The sequence below is a fragment of the Xiphophorus hellerii genome, chromosome 6, assembly GCF_003331165.1.
Source record: "Xiphophorus hellerii strain 12219 chromosome 6, Xiphophorus_hellerii-4.1, whole genome shotgun sequence".
Lineage (NCBI taxonomy): Eukaryota > Metazoa > Chordata > Actinopteri > Cyprinodontiformes > Poeciliidae > Xiphophorus > Xiphophorus hellerii.
This window is the reverse complement of record NC_045677.1, coordinates 26,708,781-26,732,951: the sequence shown is the minus strand read 5'-3', so window position 1 is coordinate 26,732,951 and position 24,171 is coordinate 26,708,781. Positions and strand designations below refer to the sequence as shown.

Below are 24,171 nucleotides of genomic sequence, written 5' to 3'. Positions count from 1 at the left end.
TCCATTTGGTCCGTGTCTTCATACGTTATCTTTCTGTCCATCTGACAGTTGATTAGTCCATTTGTCCACCAGTACGTCAGCCCATCCCTCCATCTGTCCCCTCCGTTAATCATCTGCTATCCATCCCTTCATCCATTCATCCACCTGTCTGTCTGTCCAAACAGATCTCTGTCTATCATCCACATCTTCATCTATTTGTCCATCCGTATGTTTATCCATCTGTCAATTCATCCATTCAGAACCCATCCATTCGTTTATCAATCCTTCCATCCATATTCTTTCGTTTCTTGTTTTGTTGACTCCGATCGGCTCATTGCGGCTCCACTTCTTCTCCAGAAATATTACCTCCTTGCTGACTGAATAATCTGTATTGTTGCTGGTCTTTTTGTGAACCATCCTGTCCGGATCGGATCATTCACTCTGGGTGCTGAACTCTTTTTCTTTTTGGTCATTTAAAGTGATTTAATTGCAGAAGTGACGTTTCATCACAAACATGTTTATAGATATGAATCCTGAAAGGCCAACCTGAGGCGTTCCTGTCATGACCAGAAAAGACCAAGCAAACAGCTTTTAATTGACCCAGACTCGCATACCTTCAGGCCTCTCCTGATCCCGTCTTTGTTTTTCCTTTGAGCTCGTTTCCATCGGTTCATTCAGCCGCTGGCTGGAAGCAGCAGAGACCCAGCGGCACGTCGGCCGTCTCTGCGCTCAGTTATGAGAAACAAACAGCGGGGCTGGCTCAGGTCTGCAGCGTCAAACTCCAAACGCATCCAAACGCTGTCTAAAGACAAACAAACTTCTCCCTAAGCTCGGTACACAAGCCCTTTCTGAAGCGTCGAAGCTCCCCGGTTTTTGATGCCAATTTCAAAACGCAGATTAAAGACCGAGTCATGCGCTGCATATCAATGCCTTTTTTAAGCCGTGCTTTTCTCTGCCTGGAAAAAGAAGACTTTTATATGTTTTTTCCCCTCAGTTGAGGAAAGCTTTTATCTTTATTTGTGAGGGCACAGCTTGAATTAATCTTTGTGTTTTGACATAGAAACACCATTGTGCCCCGCTAACTAACTGCTTTTGGTAAAAGCTGATTAACTTGAGCGTTTTCTCTTTGCTTTTAGACCTCAAAGTATTTTTGGGGGGCCCTCAAAGTTTCCAGTTATTTTATAGATGTTCTAATAACCATCACTCTCATTCTTGATGCAGTTTTTTTATTTTCTGGCCAGTACATTCATGAGAGTTTTAATGACTTTTTCTCCTCCTGCTGGTTGAACTTTGGTAGATTTGTTGCCTGCAGCTAAAAGGAATAATTAATCAACTTTAATTTGGACCAAAGTATGTGGTTTACCTTTGTAGTCCTACTTTTAAATACTGGGAAACCAAAGACTTGTAAAATGATTTTTGTTGTTGGTTTCTTTTTAACTAGGGAGAAATGATTCATCACCAATGTGCATTTGTAGTTTTAGGGGGAAAAAACTACTTTGTGTTTGAGTACAAATGGATCAAAATAAGAAAAAACATCACAGGTTAAGAAATGAAGAATTAAATTTATGATTAGAATGTTGTTTTAAAATAAAAACAGCCATAAAGTTGGTAAAAACAATCAGGTCTTTACATATTTTTATATTTATTATGTTCTGTTTACTAAAAAATCCATTCTTCCATTCGTTTGTCCATCTATCCATCTACTTTTTAATTCATCTGTTTATCTGAGTCCATCCATCCATCCTAGAGTCCAAACACAACATTTTACGTCCATCCATCCATTTTTACACCAATTTTTTTAGCTTCCCTATTTAAAGTCTGTCCGCTCTACATGAATCGCTGCCTTAAATTCAAACTGAATGTTTTCATTTTTTCTTTCAAAAATGGCTAAAAATCAGTGAAGACTTGATTGCAGGCATTAGCGTTTGGAAAAGTTGTTTTAACACGAGGAATATGTATGAAAGCTGAATGCGGAGAGTAATTCAGTCTTTCCAGTCAGTTTTTAAAATGGATGATTTAAAATGTGACACAGATTGCAGTATTTTATTTGGAGGAGCTGAAGCTGCGGGACGCCGGCCTTTTGTTTCAGGTTTGATGGATTTCTCACTGAAATATTAGTTTGCATCAGTTCTCGGTGTAGAAACGAGCCTTTTGCTCTTTGATTCCTTACCACTAACACAAGAACTTGACATTTGACATTTATTATTCATTTGAACCATGTCTGGTCAGTCGGAGTCGGGATTTGCTTGGCAGCTTTTACAGCTGAAAGATTAAAACTCCACGTTTGGAAAGAGATGAGAGGAATAATAAATTGCATCTCCTGCAGGAAACTATCAGCTCTCTCTGACCGTCAACATGCCGCAGGACGACACCGTGATCATCGAGGACGACCGCCCGCCGCTCCTGCCGTCCAACATGTCCGACCAGTCCTCGTCCAGTTCCCATGACGATGTGGGCTTCGTGGCTGATGTGACTCCGCCGTGGGCCAAAGAGCTGCCTGCTCACAACGAAAGGTGCATTTAAAACGTTCATTTTCTAAATATCTTCATCTGCAGCTTTGTTATTGTAGATGCAACCTGCAAGGTTTCCTTACGATGAAACTTTTTAAGCTACTTGGAATAAATAATTGAACAACCTGTACTGCTTGATAACAACAATAAGTAAAAGCAGAAAAAAGACATTTTAAAACGCTTATGATTTCCTGTCCATTTCAAGAACATCAACTTACAATCATTGACGTCTCCACACTCCAGATAAACTCTTAAAGTATTTTCTAAGCTAACAGGCTGCGTTTGAAAATAGCTGAGAAATGTTTGTTAAATCCGTCCTATGAAATCGACTTTTCTCTCTGTAATTGCAGCGCTCTGAGTCCAGATGAAAACAATCCGGACGTCTCGTTCCAAAGGGAAGGTTTCGGACGCCAGAGCATGTCGGAGAAACGCACCAAGCAGTTCGGAGACGCCGCTCAGCTCGAGATCATCAAGACACGCAAGTCCAAGAGCATGGATCTAGGTACCGAACTCTGATCTGCAATGTTTGTTTTTTGTTTTAATATTTAAACATTTCCCTGGAGAACAAAAAACTCCAATTACTTCCAGTTTATGTGAACCAAACAAATTATTCATAGTACTTCTAACCCTCAGCTTTAAAGCAGAATTATTTCCACCATTATTTTCGACAATGTACAGCTAAAACATAAGTCACCATTTCATGCGCTGTACCAGATTATAGCATAAGCTAATTCACAAAGGCATTCAAAGTTTATTTGTAATTAATATCAACTTTATGTAAAAGTGAACGCTCCAGAAACACCTCCTCTTATGCAACTACTACTTTCTCCTTTCGAAATTACTCCTTGCATAATTATACATCTAATTATCTCAAAAAGGTTAAATCCTGAAATTTGCGTCACCTTGACGACGCTTCCCTGCACGCTTCAGGTTTGTTGTTCAAACTCTTCCTATTTTCTCTCTTGGTACGAAAAACAGACTTCATCTCTCACCAAAGTCAAGAACTTCTGTGTTGATTCACCTTGAAATGTCTTCAAACAGTCGCTGATTGCTTTGGCTGCAACAGGCTCTCTGCTCGCACTCTCTCTGTAATCATATCTAATCTTCTCGACCAGATTGCTGCTGCGTGCCGTGTTCGCATCGCGATGACTCTGATTGCTATTCTCAAACTGTATTCTCACCTCTCCAACCTCTCCTCCTCTTCCTCGTCTCGCATGGCGTCCGGTCCTGATTGAGACGAAGCCCCTTTGTGATGTTTGCAGCTCAGCCTGGATGTTGCATGTGGAATGTCATGAGCACTTAACCTAACCCCAGATGTTTGTATCCCTCCTCCTTCCTTTAACAGTAGCCGACGAGATTAACCTCACTCCTCGCCCCGACACCGACGCAGGTAAGGACCGGTGCACTGAAACCTCCAATCTGCTTCTCTCCTTTCACCTCCTTCTGCTTCACATCTTCTGATAAAAGGTGCATTTTGGAGATTTGCCACTCAAAGTTATATGCTTTAGTGAAAGTTGTTTACAAGAGTCTATGTTAGGATTTTAAAATGCCAAGTCAGACTTAAAAACTGCAACAAAGACCCATTTCTGAACTGAATAGTTGTAAACAATTTGCTGTAAACAGTTGAAAATATCCCCAAAATGAGCAACAAATAATATGGTGGGGATTTAACTTTAAAGTGAGAGAATTGTTTTATTTTCCATTTTTCACAATCTTATTTACTTCACTATTCACCTTTTTTTTTAGTTTTATAAGGAAATTTATTTCTTTATTTTACCAAACTAAGTAATAAGTAACCAAATTCATAATCATGATAATTTATATACTTTTATTTTAAGTTTCACAAATATGTTTCTCACAAATATATTAAATCAATTTTATAATTAAATTTTTTTTTTCTATTTTGATTAAATTATTGATTGAAGGTATTTTGATCATTTTTGTTTGCTGAATTTTAAAAGAAAATGTTTTTATTCTAGTTTGTTTACTTTTTCAATGATTTACAACACTGTCACATATATTTTGATGCACTTTTTACTTTTAATAAGTTATGAGCTTTATTTTATATGTAGATTTAGAAATTCATGTAGGAGAAGCAAAATGCACTAAATATTATGGTTTAACTCACTTAGCGATTCAGCCTCTAATTAGTGGAAAATTATTGCATTAGCAGATTAGCAGAAGAGTGCCCACTACTGATCTCCTGAAGGTCTTAATATCTTCAATATTGTTACAAATCCCATCAAAATCTCCCTATGAAAACCAGCTTTAAGTTTAACCTAATTTATATGAATTTATTTCTAACCAGTGAAATTGAGACCAGTGATTTTGATGCCTCCAAACCAATTTTTTCTGTCCCACATCCATCTGTGTGTGGTTGTTAAATATTTATAGAAAAGAAAATCAATGTGTCTTTGAAATATGCACAATTAAAGGTTTTGGGAGATGTTTTTAATTGCTCAGTCGGACATGTTTTCATCCAGGAACAAATTAATTTCCCGCCGCCTGTGTGGCGTTGTGGATCAGATCGATTCCTAACAGGATGTGACTCAAACTGTACAGGAAAACCAGGAACAGGCATTAAATCGCATTGATCTAGAAAAATAAATCCACCAGAAGACTTGCAGATTGTTTTTTTTTTTCTTCCTTTCTGTCCAGTTTACCCATTGCTCTGCTCTAAATGCATTCCCGCAGCGTTCCCACCCTTTTAGCATCAGGCTCGCTCTTGACTAGACAAATTTGTCAGCGTGCCGTCTGAAGGCTTGCAGTCCTCCCTGTGAGTTTGAGGTCGCTGCTGAACACAGCGGTGGAAGCACTTGGGTGACTGCAGATTTGATTTTCTCCTGTTTTTGGCTCAGATGCAGCTTTAGCACTAATTGTTTTGCCTGAGATTCAGACAGGGAGAGCGCAGAAAGCTCTCTGTCCTCGGCTAAGGCGGCGAGCTGACAGCAAGTCATCCGTCATTGTCAGGTCTCGTGTAGTTTCGCTGTCGCTTTGACTGAATAAAAGGCTGAAATCAGCGGCATGTAGAGGAGGAGAGCCAGGAGGCGGAGGGAGTTAAACTCCTGGAGAGGGAAAATGTTTTGGAGCAACATGAAAATGTCTCTGAAAGAGTGTGAAACCGCGGAAAAAACAAAACTGACGCTTCGATCTGATGGTTTAATCGAAACCTGCATTGGCAACCACAAGTTGGAGAGGAGTTTGATTCCAACTTCCTGTCGTTATGGCAGCATGAGTCAAAAAACGAAAAGGTTCGTGCATATTTCATGAGGTGTTTCTGCCAAATGGTGGCAACAGATGAGTCTGCCGTGTTTACGATTCGATAGCAGCCAGGAAAAGTAAAGAGTTGGCATGCAGAAACTGCCGATACCTCTGATTAAACATTTTAATACCAGAAAAACCAAAAGGAAGGTTTGAAAGGTTTGCGTAAAACTAATTTTATGTTTGAATTGGTAATTTGTGTGTCTCAAAGTACCTGAACAATTATGTTTTCATAGGATTAGATGGATCAACCACAAGTGACTGTTTGGACCCTCCACAGTGACTCCTAAAAACTTTGAACCAACTGATGTACTCAAGATATAATAACAGTTACAGATTTCAGCAGTTTTACAGATTTTTTTTCATGGAACAACTGCAATAAATATCCACAAAAGAATGACTCCAAAACCACCAATAATGTTGTTTTTGATTTATTTTTTTTTATTTTTGCATTGGGTTGGAAACTGTTGAGCGAGCGAGCCGAGCAAGCGGTGCAGTTTTTATACTTGGTGCACACAGTGGTGCAAAATGAGCCCTCAGTTTGAGTGAAAGGTGGTGCACAATCCGCATCAAGCTACTAAAATTCAGAGATGCATGACAAAACGTTGAGAGAGCTCGCAAGGTCAACTCATCGGGCGCAGTTCAATGTTTGAACTGTAAAGCTAGCTTAGTCTCGTGGGAGGGCAAGTGAAGCCTGGTCACCCGCCAGGCTGATGATGCATTGTGGGAAGCTGTAGAGTGACTAATTGGTTTCATTGATGAAAAATAAAATTTGTTTTAATTAGCTAGATGCAAAGGTTTTATAGGGATGCACAATAAATCAACATTAACTTTGGTATCAATGTTAATAATACCAATGTATCATTGACAAAACTATAGTTTTAAGTGGTTGTTTTGTTACAAAGAGCTTTAAAAGTTTCTTTTCCATATTTATAGTCTCTGTGTTGCTGGAGACATGAAAATTGCTTTTTATTCTCATAAAACCTCATTTAAATTTTTGTTCAGGCGTTTTCCAGCTTTAAACAATTGACCAAATAACATGAGAGCACTCGTTCCTTCAGATAATCTTGAGTTAATAATTGAATCTGGTTTTTTTTACCCCTCCAGGGGGTCTTTTGTGGGCTCTAGTGTCCCTTATATGATAGTAGGCTGACAGGAAATGGGGAAGGAGAGGGGGGAAGACATGCGGCAAATGTCGTCGGGTCCGGGAGTCGAACCCGCGACGGCCGCGTCGAGGACTCAAGGCCTCCAAATACAGGTCGCGCTAACCACTACGCCACCACGGCACGCCCCTAATTGAATCTGTTTTAATTATAAACCTGTTGTCTGGTTTTAGTAATCCTTACGGTTCACAAGTGCTGATTTCCACTATAGTGACCAAGATGAACACCAACAGTGAACTTCCTGTGAATGTTTTTCACTTTCTCACATGTAGCTCAGGTTTATTTTCACTTTTTGTGCCCCTCATGATGATTTTTAACCATTTATTTTAATTTGTCTTAAATATAAATGGTCCATGGTCCACTTAGACAGGTCAAAACATAGCCGTTCAACTGAAACCAAAGACCGGCGACACTGATGTTTTGGTCTCCAAAGGGAGTTTTTGTCCTGCTCTGTGATTGGCTGAAGCGTTTATTGACACAGACCACCGCCCCATGGTGAATGAGGACAGTGTTGAACTATTGTTGGTGTTCAGGATCTGTTAGTCATGTCATAAATCTCTGTGAGAAAATGTGAGTCTGAGCAATCCCAGTGACATAAACCCTAGAAGTAACTTTGAATTCAGCTGGAGTCTTTTTGTTATAGCTGAAATTACAAGAGTAGTGTTTGCCAGATTTGTAAACATTGCATTGTGACCTGATTTTATTGGCAGTTGGGTTTTTTCCGTCCCATTTTAATGTCTTTTAGCTTGTGTTTCCTCCTCAGTTTGTGGGCAGGTGGCTGACTGAGCAGAATTTCACAAGAAATCACTTTGCCAAGTTCAAAGTCAGAAAAAGTTTCCCTGTTTGTGTCTGCGTCCCATTTGTCAGATCTCCAATAACGTGTAAATTACTCTCTATTTTTTATATATATTTTTCCTGTAATGCTGTCACTGATGTGTGACTGTTGTGAATGGCAGCAGGCAAAGCCTTTAAATAAAGTGGGTGTGCAGCGTGAAAAGCCCATCAGCCCGGCTCTGGCTGAAACGCTAAGGGAACAGGACAGGCTGATGAGAATAAATGGGAGGCCGCTAACCCACAGGCTTGTTCACTCTGCATGTATTCAATTTTCCAGTCGAGTTTTTTGGCTCTATTTGTTTATTTCTATTTTTTCTAGTAGAATCAAGCATTCAACATTAATTACTTAGGAATATTCTGCTATTTTGGTATGAAAAAAATAATAAAATTTCATGCAAATTTATTCAGAAATGCATTTTAAAAATAGAATCTTAGATAAAATCATTAAAAAAATGGAATAGAATAGAAATAATCTTGATTATGGAGAAATTCAGGTGTACCAGCATGGAGCTTCACACAAATATAACAAATATATTTAACAAAAAGCAAGAATAATTGACAAGCTCAAATTTTCAGTACAAGAAGAAAAATGTTAATAACTACGCAGTTATTAAAATGCCATATTCGGATTATTATATACAAATGCTTCTTCATAATAATAATTTAAAATAAACCCAAAGATTTTTTTTTTCCATTCTTTTTCCTGGACTGGTGTTAAAAAAAAAATCACCCCATAAATATAGTGTACAATGATCAAATAAACATTCAAATTTGAAGAAGAAAAATCCACAATTGTTCGTTGATTCCCACGATTGATTAAAAACATTTTACTTAAATTATGAGCATTTAATTTAAAATGTTGGCAAAAACAGCTTCTATAATTCTTGGGTCAAGGTTTTATTGTAAACTGTATTAACACTGACTATTTTAAACTTAATGTCAGAGTTTGCATCCCGTTGTGACCAAAAGGCGGGAATCACCATGGCAACAGCTGACAAAGAATTCTTTTTTTTTCCTGCCAAAATTCTAACTGGAGAGCTTTTAAAACTAAATTCTTTTCCCATAACAAACGGCACAAACCTGCACGCTAATGCTACTTCCAACTACTGCTTCCACCGCTGGCCCACCTCGTATTGCAGATATGCAATACCAGAACAAATTTTCAAAACTATCATAAGTATAGAAGAATGAAATGAACGCAAAAACTATGATAATATAGAGATTGGAATAGTTTTATACTTGAAATACTAGTTTTTAATTACTTAAAAATGTAGAGCAATGATCAATCAATCAATCTTTATTTCAGACACAAAGGAGGTCCATAGTAAAACAAAAAGAAAAGAAAAAAAAAACAACAAAAAAAAAGGGTTCTGTTGAGCTAAAACTAAAATTTAGTTTTTAATTGATTGTATTAAAAGCCTATTGATTCAAGTTTATAATCGACTGTCTAATATTTACATTTTTTCTACCTCTTCATGTAGGATCTGGGTTTGCAACATTAATATAGTTAATGTAAACAAAGCCTTTCTCCTCTATAATTTTACTTCTTCACCTTTATTACTCCCTCTGTGTGTTTTCTGATCATGTAAAAGCAGGCCATATGGGGATTAAAACTGTGCAACATACTGAATTGTCCCACTTTAATTAAAGTGTCATGTTTCTCCAATTTTGCTGATGGTTATTTTAATTTACAGCCGCATGTTGTAATGAAGTTTTCAGTCAGGAGGAATGACGCACGTGAACACACGATCGACTGGAAAACAATATCCTGTTGTAGTTACAGCATGTTGGTGTCAAGTTTTATTGCTTACCATCCCTGAGGAGGGTTCTCATGTTCAAGTGGACCAGATGTTTCTCTTAGCAGAAACTATTTTTGATGCATTTTTTGGAGGTCATCAGTTTGTTTGGAGGTTAAATCAGTTGAAATTAAATTTCTGGTTCTTCTGTCAAACATGAACGTAGAGAGCAAGTCGTGTGGTGTAAGCAGAATCTGGTTCATCCCTTGAGATTAGAAACAAATTTCTGCCTGAATAATTGATCAGAATTAAATTGCAAGAACACTAAGCTGCATGGAAACAAAACTTTAAAAATGAGGAATCAATTTTCTGCATATGTTTAAAAAATTGTGCCGTTCAGGCTGCTGTGATAAAGTCAGATTAGACCTGGGCGATTTGTCTGGAAAAACGTATGACGACATAAGCATTTCATTTCAGTCAATATCGTTAATTATTGATTAGTTTTTGTGCTTTAAATATCTGAAATGCTGCCAAACCGGTGGGCTAACCTTTCCTGTTTTATCCAGTTTTCACTCCACGATATTTTTTTATTTTTAAGCAGTTTTGAGGCACACAGTAGCAAAATCTTAAACTGCTGCTGCGAAGTTACTCAGCAGGTCGTTGCTAGGTAACCAAAGTTGGAGGGAGCTTGAAATTACTTGTTACTTAGCAGGTTGTTGCTAGGTAACCAAAGAATTGTCTGAGTTTCTGGGTCAGAGTTCAGTGAGTACTCTATATATTGAATATTCTATCAGACGTGTTATATGTATTATATTTTACTATTCATATTGATCACGTGTTTATCTCACTATATATATTGTCGATTAATTGTGGAGGATGAGGTCACATTCTGGCAAAAAATATGGGTCACATTTGCCTGTTGTGTGAACGTATCCTTTCTGATTTGCCAATAAATCATTACCTCAGTTATGTCTGCATCAGTCATTAATAAAATTAAACATTTTTATAGCAAAAGGAAGATTTATGTGTGATTCAGACATGAATGACCCTCACTTCCATTCTAGATAGTGTTAGATTTTAAAGTTACTCATCTCCGGTCCATTTAGAGAACGTTCCCCTCTATCATCTCCTTCAGGTTCTTCCACTAAGGACGTTGGACCTTCACTGGGCCTCAAGAAGTCCAGCTCTCTAGAGAGCCTCCAGACGGCGGTAGCAGAGGTCACCCTGAACGGTGACCTCCCGTTCCACCGGCCGCGCCCTCGCATCATCAGGGGGCGGGGCTGCAACGAGAGCTTCCGGGCCGCCATCGACAAATCCTACGACCGGCCAGCCGCCTTGGAGGACGACGACGAGGGCATGGAGACTTGTAAGATGTCAAATAATCCATTCAATATTTGAACTCTTGTTGCAGATATGATCCACCAAAGCAGAAGTTCGAGTTTCCCTGGACATTTATGAAATGGTTTGACGCTCAATCAGTTGTTTTTTGCTGTGTGGAGCCACGTAACACTAATTAAATGTGTAGACCACTAATATCTGTTTACTGCATGGGAGTGGCGCCATTTTGACTAATGGCTAATATCTGGAAGTGAATGGTGTTGATGCTTTTGGCTGTGGCTTTTTAATCACTCAGGTTTGTAACCTCAATGAAAATCAAAGACATTTCTCTGTTTACTGGGGCAGGTTTTTATTTACTTGTTTTATCTTAAAGGAAAAATGCAGCAGATTTAGCTCCAGAGGATGAGTTTTATCTGTAGATTGATGTAGGAAGATTTATTTCTGTTTGAAGTTCTTGCATCCAGACAGATCACAAAAATATATAGAACTCAGGGAAAAGTATTTCAGATTTATTTACTTAATTTCACAAAATTGTTGATCAGACTACATTTTTAGATTTCTTTATTCTTCATAAAGAGGACAATGCATATTAATCGGGATGAATCCGTCATGTAAATATGCCAGATTTAGTCCTCCAGCAGGCTCATGGAAAAAATAGTATGATTAACATTCATAACAACAAACATGACCTATGATCTATGACAGATTTCAAAATATAACTAAAAGTAGTGTAATTTACAGTAAACATTCATAAAAAAAGCAAGACACAACTGTTAGAAAAAAAGAATATAAAAACAAAACTAACATAACCCGAGTAAACAAAATATGCAAATCTCAGAAGTGTACCAGCAAAAAGTTTCATTGGAAATGTTGCTTAATGTTTTATTAAAAAGCGATTTGTTGAGATAAATTAATGTAGCTGCAATTAGCTGGATTAAAAAATTCAGTGGAGTTCCACCACTAGCAAAAACAAATTAAACGAAATTTTAAGTCAAAGTCGTGTTTATGCTCACAGAACCCTCCAATAGGACTGAATTAAAGTGTAATTTAACTTTTTCCCTTACAAATTATGTTGGTTTTGGAAATATTCTTTTACCCAGAATTAAATAAAATGAATTTGAATTTGCTAGTTGATCTGAAACAGTAAATGGAACAAACAAGCGAAAAATGGAAGAAATATGTTAGAAGTTAAACATAAATTACTTTTTTTTTTTACCAACAGAAGGTAATTTATTGCTTCTCCTCATTTTCCCAACGTCTAATGCACTGGTGGAAAGTAACTGAGGGCAACAAAACATTGACATTTTTTAGTCTTTTAATTAAATATTGAAAAAAAATTGAAATATTTCACACAACCAACACAACACAATTTTTTAATAAAATAAAGAAGTGTGATTTCCATAGAAAAGGGAACTGTAGGTTACTATATATATGTAATATAAAATATAGTTATTTGAATCGAGTTTAAGAAACAAAAAAAACAACTATATCTTAAATGTCAATGGTTTATCTGTTTGGATTTTTTTGTGTTTATTCTCAGCATCAAGATATGGGTCGCTCATTTGTCACAAGGATTTGCTTTATCTAGAGGAGTAAAGTGAAAGTTTGTGATTCTGTTTGCTACAAAATGTATTTAACAAGTAGTTTCACATTTAGGGGACTTTATTTGGCAGCAGCAGCAAAAATTTCACTAAAAGATGTTTTTTAAGTGCATCAACCTTGAATTTGTAGTTGAAAAAACACATTTTTACCATTTTTGTATTTTGGTCAAGTGCCAGAAAAAAATCACTTTTGAGTGCCACAAATGGCCCACGGACCACAGTTTGGACACCCCTAGTCTCTTAGCCTCCATTTAAATGTAAATCAGAACTCTTCCATCATGGACATGTATTTTGGTTTTATCAGAAACCTAACTACACATTTACAGCACCTACAAATTAAGGTTAAAATAAGGTTTTCTGTTTTTCCTGTTTCCAAATCGTCTCCATGTTTGCTTCTCTGCAGTGGAGGAAGACACGGAGGAGAGTTCCCGATCTGGGAGAGACTCTGTCTCCACCATGGCGGACCAGACGCCGCTGTCCGCCGGCCCCGAAAAGCCTCTGGTCAACGGCACCAACCGCACCAAGGAGGAGAAGAAGAAGGACAAAGACAAACCGGGGAAGGAGAAGAAGAAACAAGATGGAGGGAAGGAAAAGGATAAAGAGAAGGGAAAACCAAAGAAGGGAATGCTGAAGGGACTTGGAGACATGTTCAGGTAAAAAAAAGATTCTAATCATTGTATAGCCTTTTTCATAAAGCGGAGAGCCACATCACGCATCAATACAATATTGATCAATATCTTCATGATGGCATTATCGACCGAGAGCTTAGACGGATCTCCAAAAATTAGAATATCACCAAAAAAAATCTATATTTCAGAAAATGAAACGCCTATAAAGATTTGTCAGAGTAACATATTTCAAAACCTTTATTTTTTTTTATAATTTGGATGATTGTAGTTTGAAGCCAAAATTTATTCTCAGAAAATTTCACAAAAAAAGATAAATATTGGAACTTTTTTTTTTGTGGTGACCAAAATTAATTTGAGAGGAGTCAAAAAAGGCTTAATTTCTTTTTTTAATTAAAACACAAAAGATTTATTTCTTCACACATTCATTGTTTTTATTTATTCAGTGCGATAGTAAATAGACAATATTTTAATCAAGCAAAAATTGTTTAGTTTAATATTTTTTTAAACTTCTCATTTGAAGCTTAAAAATAACTATAAAGTCATATCAGAATTGCAAAGGTATATTACACATAATTTAACATTCGCCAAGTCCTTAATTTTATTTTGCAATAAATCAAGTATTGAGATTTTTTTTTTTATTAATGGGAACAAATTCTGTATTTTGGCAAAAATAAATTAGTTGAAGATCTGATTAGAAGTTTTTGGAGGTTGTGTGTTATTGGACGACACTACACCAGGTTTTTTCTTGAGTATCTGAATGATTTGTGGGTCATAGTTAAACAAACACTTAAAAATCCTCAGGAAATGGACTGAAGGTGCCTGAAGACACGGCCAACGTCACATCGAAAAGTCAGAAATGTTTAGCAAGACGACTTCAGCACCTATTTGGAAACATTTCAAGAAATTTAGAGGTTGTTTTGTTTTTTATATATATATATAGAATATTCTCCACAAGAACAAATAAATTAATTTTCACCTGGAACTGCAGGAACAAGAAGACTTAATTTTCTTCTTGCACCTGTAGTTAAGGAGTTCTTACAGAACCTCTTCTTCTTCTGTGGTGTCTTACAGAAAATGAATTAGGCTTATTGTAACAGAACTGAAAGTTAATATCTTTCCTTTCAGACTGAAGTCTTCTTGCACCACAGGAGTGATGTGCATTGTTAAAACATGGTCTCATTTCTGGCCCCATTAAGAGTCAATTAGTGCGTCTGTTTGATCCTTATCCAGGTTTACTGGCAGCGCCGGCTGATGTGAGATATGTTTAATCCATCTGTGGAGAGTCTGGATTCAATTAAATCATCATTATGCAGCACAGAGTTGTGCAGCAGAATTACAGATGTAATAACACAACTAACCAAGTTATTGGCATCCAGCTGTTCTGTTTTAGCCTATAGGACGGTTCATAATATTTATTCAGTTTCTCTTCATTGTCTGTCAGTCTGACTTCCACCGTCCAGCAACTTTAGGTCAAACCTGAAGCAAAAGGCTGATTTATCTCTGAAACGTCTGAAAGTCTTTTTCTATAACTTTGTTGTTAATCATTCTATGGAGCTAAATTGGGGACATAAAGTTTGTTTAAAAATTTAAACAAAAAAAAAAAAAAGAAATTTTAAACTGGAAAAACATTTTGGAAGTAGATGAAAAATATTTGAAACTGAAAAAAGTTTGAGACTGAAAAAAGATCTTAAACTGGAAAAAAAAAATTTAACCTGAAAAAATGTTCAAAACAGATTTTCACACTCAATGTTTTTTATGGCACAATCAAGTACCTTCTGTTACTATAAAAAGGCTATACATATCACATTTGACTTAACTTGGTGCCTTGAAATTGGGCCTCTGTCTCTTTAAAAGGTCTTGCTCTTTCTGAATCTCCACCTTCAGGAAGTCACGATATGACTCCTTTTTTAACCCTTTAACAACATTTTTACCACTGTTGCACTGAGAAGCAGCTTCTATAACGAGTTCAGCAGCTCCACCAGGTGTTTGCTAATTGCTGCTGGCTAATCTGAAGGAGCTTTGTTGTTGAAGGCGAGGCTAGGTCCGTCCACGTGTTTTGCACAGCTTAATGGTTGCCATGGAGATTAAAGGATTTCTCAAACATGCATGAAAGAATCAAAGCAACACTCCAGGTGTGTGGAGTGTTGCTTTGAAAAAAGTCTATTTTAAATATTACTGCCACTTTAAGGCAAATACTTGGTGTGTTTCAAAGAGAAATTTACAAACAGGCATCATGGGTGACGTGTGGTTTAGCAGACAGAACTAAAATGAGCGTTTAGCAGAAAAAAAGGGGGGGGAAGTAAGCATCAGAATCTGCGTCTGTGTCGGCTTGTCGCGGTGAAACGGTGTGCTGATGTGAGCGCCGTCCCAAACCACAGAGGTTTGGAAAGCAACAAAGTCAGTGTGTTTTTCAGAAAGTGTCGCTCTGCAGAGCTGGGTGATCCCGGGAGATCTTTCGGTTTCGGTGCAGGAGCCGGGCGGGCGCGGGGTGGGGAACCGGCCTTTGATGTGAGGCGGCGGCGTGTTTGAGGACACGTCAGGCGCTGCGTGATCAGCCTGACCCTCTCATGTCTCTGAGGCCTCGCTCTCAGTCCCAATCAAAGCATCATTACCATCAACGCCTGCCAGCAGCGCCGCCTGCCAACTTTCTCTCTGATCGTCTCTTGGACTCAGAAGCTGCACCCGGTCTGTCGGCTTGGCATCTTCTGGGACGCTTGTTGCCCAGAAATCCGAGGTCTGCACTAAATTTATGGCGTGCTCTGTGTTTGTGTGCGTCTTAAACAAGCGAACGAGCCTGAAACTGCACAGTTACAATCTTCACGCACGCGCAGCTTGTTTGTGTTGCCGTTTGCTGTCAGCTGACGGGTTTTCCCGCTCAGATTTGTTCTGGGTGAAGGGACTCTGATGCATCATGCTCTGATCTTCGCAGTCTTAGCTGCAGTTGATCTTGTGTTCATTGTAATCTGTTGCATGTTGCACCAGCTGTGTCTACAAAATAAGACGTGGCGTGCAGCCAAAGGAGGAGATGCCACACGAGGAACGCGTTTAAAGAGCAGCAGGTTCTGACTGGGAAGGGATTTAGCTTTGGGTTCTGCTGACGCTACAGAATCTAAATGAATTAACTATTAAAGATTGTCAAAATTTGTATCTGTAAACTGTTGTTTTTTTTGTTGAGCTGCATATTGAGTTGCTAGAATATTGATTTTTAGACCAACATGGAGAAAATAGGGAACATAAATTTAACAAATTTCTTTTTATTTCTTTAGCCAGTGCTTTGTAACTTTTAGAAAAAATATATTTTTTTATACATTTGTTAAAACTGTCATTATGCTATGAAACAGATAATCTGTGAACAGATTGATTTCCTGTCTCATTTCTTTAGAGCTGTTGTTGCCGTCTGAATAAATGTGTCGTCCCGACCAAAAACAACCAATCAGAGCCAGGAGGCGGGTCTCTGTGCTGTCCATCATCATATCCTCTCATTATGCAAGTTTCTTTTAGTTTCTGGTTGTAGGGTCCAGTAATTTCTTAATATAATGAAACATTCTTCTTTTCACAATAATATTTTGAGGTTCTAGAACAGAACCAAACTTCATTAGCTTTCAAAGGCATCGTTTGCACTGCAGACCCAAATGCTCAATTCCGTTTTGTTTTTTTGCTTTTTTTGACAAATTGGATTTTTTGTCAATCTGTAGTTCTGATGCTTTTCCCCCTGACAGAGATTACACTTTCAACAACAGACTGAAATAGGATCTCTAGCATTTTGCTGAAAACACTGCAGATGTAAAGTTATTTAGGGGCAGAGCTGCCATCGGGAGCACTGGGACATTTCCCGGTGGACTGAGCGTTGTCTCGGCCCGATCAGCGATCAGGACCAAAGGCTCGGTTCGGGTTGTGTTTAATAAAAAGCAATTTATTCGTTCGGGTATCTGCTGGGTTGAAAATCCTACAGCAGTGCAAAGATACATACCAGGTTGAACACAGATGTTATTTCTGTCAAGATTTGTGGGAACGCGAAATACTTACTGCAACTTGACCCACACAGGCAACTTTTCTTATCCTTGATCATCCTGAAAAGATTATGTTTGTGGCAGATTAATTTTAAAATGTAGTGTTTTATAGCTATAGTGTCTCAAAATGATGTTCTCTGCTCCATGCTGTGCAAATACAGGTCACACTTCCAGCTTTTTCTACAAAAGTTTAAGCCCAGCATCCAAACTTATTGTCCCATTTGTTGTGTTGCTGCTTTGAGCAAAACTTTGTCAAAGTGTTTTGTTTTTCCTTTTTTTCTTACTAATTACTGCTTTTCTCAGGAAAACTTTATTTTCTTTGCAGCTCTGTAATGCCACCAATCCTTTCCCACTGCAGATTTATCTTTGCTTTTTCTCCTAATGAAGGGATTATTAGTGACACTCAGGCGTTCGGCTGAATTGAATCAGAACCCCTGACATTTTAAAGTGATCGTTTAAAACCGCAGAACCACCGTCAAAGACTCCGTATCGATCACGTCGGGCTCAACGACGCCGCCGGCCTCACCGTGCTTTGAATACGAGATCATTAAATTCCCTCGTGTCGTGGTTGATATTCTTTCTCCTCTGCAAAGTTTTCCACTGCTGTCATAAATCTTAGTCTACATGCCATTGCGAGTGTGTGTGTTTGTGTATGACGAGGCTATTTTTAATGGGCTGTTAATGAAAGTTAGTGGTGTGGGGAGGGAATGTGTCAGCCATGTCGAGCTGTGATAGATCACTCCTGCTCTTAGCACTAACTTCAGGCTGTCAGTCTGAGCGTTTCAGGCGGCTGCGGTCACATTAATCAGGCGCTGGAACATCACTCCATCAGCTTTCCTCACACCTCCTATCTCCCTGCTTTGCTTAGTTTCTCCCTCTGGTTCCTGCCTGTTTGGGTTTCCACCTGTCGCAGGGAAATTTCCCTTCGTTTTCTCCTTTGATCGTTCAGGTGTGATGGATTTGAACCTTCAGAGCCACATAAAGACGGTTAGAAAGTCAGCCTTCTACCACCTGAAGAACATTTCATGCATGTATTTATCATTAGTTGCATTGATTTCTGCAACAGCGTCTTCACAGGTCTGGAATACTTGAAATAAGCCAAAACTAGCAAGTAACACTTCAGCAAGACATAGGTGCTTGTTTTAAGCCAGTAATTATTGATATTGATAAAAAGTACCAGTTCCACCGACAGATTATTTCACTTATAACTTGGGGGGGGAAAGTTCTAGTTATAAGTTAAATAATCTGCCAGTGGAACTAATACTTTTCCATCAATATTAAGAAAGTAGTGACTCAAAACAAGTTCCTTAAATTGAATTAATATCAAAATAGGAGTTAATATTTGCTACAGAAACCTTTGCTTCCAATTACAAAGGTCAGACTATCTAGTTTATATAAAGTTAACTTTCTGACTTTTAAATTTTTCATTATTTTTTTTCATCTGGAGCAATTAGTTTCCTTTTTGTTTTTATACGACTGGTTGATTATTTGGTTGTTCCAGATTTAAAACGGACAGAAAAAAACTATTTTTCAGCTACACAAACATAGAACCTGCAAATGAACGTCATAAATTTCACAAAAATATGATTTAGTTATGATATGATCAGTTAGGAAGTTTCTATCCACCAACTTCTTGCTGCTTTTTTTTTTTTTTTTTTTATCGCAGCTCAGATATCTTATCCCAGAGATTTTTGGTTTTGCTCATGGGGGGAAAAATGTTGGAATAAAACAGTGACAGTGGAAATCCAGTCAGCAGTTTGTGAACCAGTTGGTGGATCTGTTTGGGAACCAAAAGTTTCTGCTGATTTTGAGTGGATTCAGCTTATTAACTGTCACTTTGTGACACTCAAATCGGTATTCAGCTTTCGTTTTTATTCTTTTTTTTAAAAAAGATTTTTGGTTTGTATTTTATTTTTTGCAATAAGAAGAAAAAATCATATTAAAAAGTGGTGATTTTTCTTTTTAAGTGGAAAAATCTGTAAAGAAATAATTTTATTTTTAAATGTTTGTGTTCTTCAGCAGTAAAATGATGCTTTTTAACCATCCTGGCTTGATTATAAAGAAAGCTTTCCAGCTCCAGTATATAAAAATCGAAACCCCTGAGGGGCATCGATTAGTTTGTAAAAATAAAGATGAATAATACAGACATTTTCTAAACTTTTTTTTCTTTAATAAAAAAATGCTTTTCTTCTGTAATTGTATGTTTCTTTGTGTTTTGTATGTCTTCTTTTATCAGCTTTGATACTTTTAACACGGCGTCCCTTTCTGCAGATTTGTTTTCTTGGTTTTTTACATATTTTGTCATCGATTTGTTTTGCTTTCGTTTTTCTTTCTTCTGCATTGATTTTCTCACAGACGGGATTTCGACTTTCTCAACATTTCTCCCTATTCTCCTCTTGTCTTTATAACTAATTCAGGTAGTCTGTGTTCTTTCTCTTTAATCCTCAAACGCTCTTATGGTTGGGGGTCTAACATCGCCTGCTGTTCTTTTGATCCTGTGACTTTGGGCTCCGTCTTTAAACACAGGACCCTCACTTAAGGGCATCCTTGTTCTCCTTAGTTTAGCTTTATTCTTATTTGATTCAGGGAAGAAAAAAATCTCTTCTTTTTCTGCCTCTGCCTTCTCTCTCATTAACTCACATGCAGGCGTTTGGTTTCTATCTCCGTTGCTACTTTGGAAGTCGTAGATATTCTCAGCGGACCGGTTTGCCTGTGAATAATCACGCAGGTTCATTGTGGAAGCGAGTTCAGTGCCAAAGTCATTTCTTCAACAGGCTGCAGCTTTATACCGGGTCAATCAAGCTGAAATATCTCTGCAAAGGCTCCTATTTCATTAGGCATCGCTCCCTCCCCATGAATATAATTACTGCGACCGCTCCACAACTTTAAACGAGCTGAATTGGGTCTGAACTCATGAGAAGAACTTTTTAAGTGCTTCATTTGAGAGACTGATTCGGTGAAAAGTCGCCGCTCTGCAGAGATTCAGTAGCACTTTCAGTCCGATTGCTGCAAGTTCAGGAAGATTTTATGTTTCTGTCTCTGTGGGTCAGAGTTTGGTAGTAACTAGTTACATTTACTCAATTACTTTTACTTGAGTAACCTTTTTTGAAAAAATTTACTTTTAGGAGTATTTTTACCGCGCTGTACTTTGAGTAATTCTACTCTGACTTGAGTAAAATTTCTGGATTTTCTACCCACTGAATCAAAAACAAACATGTTTTAACCAAAAATTCACCAGACACAGACACACACCTGCTGTTTCTGTTACAATTTCATTAATTTTTTTATTGAAAGAAACTGATTTGGAAAAAAAATATTTTGCCTGATTTTGCTATTTTTTTGTTATATTAATTATTGTCATTTTGGTCCAAAATTTCCACTTGACTTTATATTTTGGTCTGTTTGATGTCATTGCTAAATATTAAATGATTGATAATTTGATCAGTTATTCAGTACCTGAGTATACCAAAAACATTTTTACTTGAATAATTTCTTTGACCAACTAATTTTTACTTTTACTTGAATAAAAATGTGTTGAAGTAGTGATAGTCTTACTTGAGTATAATTTTGGGGTATTTTGCCCATCTCTCAATATTCTCTCAATAGTCTGGAAAGTCAGGGAATTTGATCTGAGTATTTTCCAGGTTTGGATAAGTATGGAAAGAGCAAATAAATGGAAATGCATCGAATTTTACCATTAAAATACAACATTTTTGTCTATGTTTTCCTTATTAAATTCTTTAAAATGCCTCCATAACTTCTTAGTATCCATTTTCTTTTAGTTCCACCTTTGATTAAATCTACTGAGCAAATAAAGTACCCACTTCAATTAAATTAAACACTCACGTTTGGTGCTCCAGGTTTGGGAAATACCGAAAAGATGAGCGGCCAGCGGAGAAGATGGACCGGAAAGGATCGAGCAAGTGGAGGACCGAGGAGACTCAGGTTTCTGATGAGGAAACGATGAAGATGAGGATGGAGCAAGAGAGGTGAAGAAAACTTTTATTATTACTGTTAAATACTTGAAAATCCTTCAAACTTGCTTATTTGTTCTTGTCGGAGTTACAAATGTACCTGAACTAAATTGTATGTACCGTATTTTCCGGACTATAGAGTGCACCTTAATATAAGCAAAATGAACATTTTTACATATTTACATATGTAAAATATTTTTGTAGTGCATGTTTAATCATTTGTAGAAAATAATGCATCTGAAAAAAGGTTAGCTCTCTCAGTAGATTATCAGAAATGTTATGAGAAATTGTTTTTGACGAATGAGAAATATTTCCTCTCTGTCTGAAGTCAAGTCAAACCAAACTTCTCTAGTTTTAAGTTGATCAGAATTATCAAAATTATTTATATTTGCTAAATGCTAAAAAACTTAGCAAGAACAATTTTGAGAGATTATTTTTCACATGCATTTGGTCAACGTGAGGGATTATCATCAAACCTATTGGGTTCAAACTTTCTCCGTCACATCTGTTCAAACTTTTAATAAGATGTAAATAATAATAAGTGTCACTATTCAGATCCTGGATGGTAAATCTGAAACCTCTCCTCTGAAAATGAAATGCCAGCCGGGCGACGTGCCAGTTTGTTTTTTTGTTTTGTTTTCAGGGGGGAGGGCAGCAGTTTATAAATGCCAAGACCATTACGGCTCTGTCAGCTAATTAATTCCCATGCACTGCTTGAAGGGCAGGAGTCATTAAAGCCCATGTTTATACAACATTTCATGTTGTAAAAAGTCTGGTTTGTATTCTGTCTTTATGCCTGCAGTGCTGACAGTCGCATAATACAACAATGCAGTCTTTAGTTTTAATTCAACGCAAATGCCACAGCAGATGTTTTGGGTTGTTTAAAGTTCACAGAGGGCCTTTCATGTGGTAATCCGCCCTTACGGTTTTGGTTTTATACTCTTCGAGTTAAGAGTTAGATGATAGACCTGGTGCTGTTTTATTTCATGATAGCTGCAGTTGCATCACATTGATTAGGTTTTCTTTAAAAATAAAGCCTAGTCCTGTCACATACTTGAGCTGGTTTAATATGTGACCTTTGAACCAAATAGCTGCTTTTTAAAGCCAAACATCCAACATTAAATGGTGATACTTGGTGTACATGGCTGCTATAAAGTGGCTCTATCTGGTGGATTGTTATGAATCAGTGCAAAAACACAAAATATTACCAAGTAGTTTTGGTTTAGTTTCTAGTCCTAACATATTGAAATAAGATGAAACCAAATTACAAATAACTTTTCCGCAAGAAAAAGCTTATTTTTAGTCAATAAGCACTTAATATTTGCAAACTCAGCAAAAATGCAAACTCAACACATTTTTTTTTCCATTGCAAAAACACAAAATCTTGATCACAAATTTTTTTCTTTCGTTTTTAGTACCAATATCTTAGTCAAGTTGAAATGAGACAAAACCAACTTACAAGGAGTTTGTTTTGAGTCAATACTTTCTTATTATTGATAAAAAGTACTAATTCCATTGGTGGATTATTACACTTATAATAAAACATTTTTCCCATGTTATAAGTGAAATAATCTCCCAGTGGAAATGGCTCCTCTTTCAACAATATTAAGACATTATTAGCTTAAATTAAGCTCTTCTACCTTGCTGAAAAGTTGCTTGTAAGTTAGTTTTGTCTTGTTTCAAAACTACAAAGACCATTTCTTTAGATAAATCTTAAAAAATTGCATAAAAATCAGTTTCAACTTTAAGAAAGTTTTATCCTTGCTTTTATTTTGAAGGAGTTCATTTTCCAAATAATACATTACAATAAAAAACATGACAAAAGCTCTACAAAGGATCACTAATTATACTGGTTTCCTAAAATTGTACAGAACTGTGGAAAAAGTATTTTTAGACAGTAACCTGAATCCAAGCATTTAAAAAGTATATCTCCATTTCTGAAGGAGAAACCAACCAGAATATCTGTACAAAAATATGTGATTTATTTCACTTATTAAATAATTAACCACTTTTTTTGGAAAACCTAGTTTAAATTCATGAAGCGCTGGGCGGCCATGTTATTTCGTGATGGCATAAAAAAAATGCTTAAAGATCTGAAAAAACACCTCATGCCCCAACCAAAAGAAATCCAGAAACGGCCAACATCAACATTTCTGTTGGACGACGTAGCAGTTAGCTTATTAGCCACCTGTGAAGTAACATAAACTAATATTCCACATGTTTGTTTTAGGACCCCGTCCTGTGTGCAGGGGGTTACAGTTTGTCCAACATGAAGTCATTTTCTTGCTGAACTTCCTCTGACCTCCACAGCTGCTCAGATTTCCATAAATTTCAGTTGCGAAATGTTTAAAATTCTCCTCACAGATACTATGTCGATTACTCGCACTTTAATACAGTCATGATGTTGATTTTTAACCAACTCTTTAAAAAAACAAACCCAAACGTGTGTTATCAGTACAGGAGAAGCTTTAGCGGCCATCTTATCCCTCCAGACCTTTTCCTTTCTTTCACTTCCTGCCTTTGACTCCGGTCTGACACTTTTGTCAGTGTAGAGGCTAAAAGGCCCATTTTGTAACTCTGTGAATACAATGGGACATAATGGGCCATTGTTCTGTCCTGATGTGGTAGAAAGGTCACTCATCGAATACATTTCTTCAGCCATAATGTCCCATCCTGTCATTCTTACCCTCTTTCATTCACCGTCTCCTACCTCTCTGGTAGCCCTGCCACCAACTCTTATTTTCTTGTTTTATTGTTATTTGTGCTTCAAATCGTCACTCACCGAGTTTGGCTTTTAAAAATGAAACGTTTGAAGCTCGGTTTTCCTTCCTGTCCCATTTCACTCATCGCTTAATGGTATTTATGACATTTTTTTAGCTGTACTGCCGTAAAATCTTTCAGGATCAACAAGCGGGTAAAGATTTTGAGTCTCCACAATAAAAAAAAAAGGACGTTTTGTTTCATTAGCAGTATTGCAGGAGGGAAAAAATGAGCAGAAGACGAAACAAATATTAAGAGATTATGGTAGTTGAAGGTAGGTGGGCAAATGTCTGCCTGTGAACTTGTTTTTTGACTTTTAAAGTGTAACCAAACCCCAAATCAACTAGTTTTCTTGCTGATAAATTGTCAAAGTAGG

The 24,171-nt window shown here is 37.2% G+C and overlaps 1 protein-coding gene across 5 annotated transcripts in view; it reads left to right on the top strand.

Moving 5' to 3' along the window:
* Positions 1-24,171, top strand: part of pard3ab (par-3 family cell polarity regulator alpha, b) — a 257,273-nt gene that overhangs the window by 165,560 nt on the left and 67,542 nt on the right. For 3 of the 5 annotated variants that reach the window (XM_032565195.1, XM_032565193.1, XM_032565197.1), the window contains 6 exons: positions 2,306-2,492; positions 2,840-2,991; positions 3,835-3,879; positions 10,619-10,849; positions 12,826-13,075; positions 20,922-21,050. In XM_032565195.1, the coding sequence (XP_032421086.1) occupies positions 2,306-2,492; positions 2,840-2,991; positions 3,835-3,879; positions 10,619-10,849; positions 12,826-13,075; positions 20,922-21,050 (994 nt within the window). The remainder of the gene's footprint in view (positions 1-2,305; positions 2,493-2,839; positions 2,992-3,834; positions 3,880-10,618; positions 10,850-12,825; positions 13,076-20,921; positions 21,051-24,171) is intronic. The other 2 variants (XM_032565194.1, XM_032565196.1) reach the window with 2 other exon arrangements.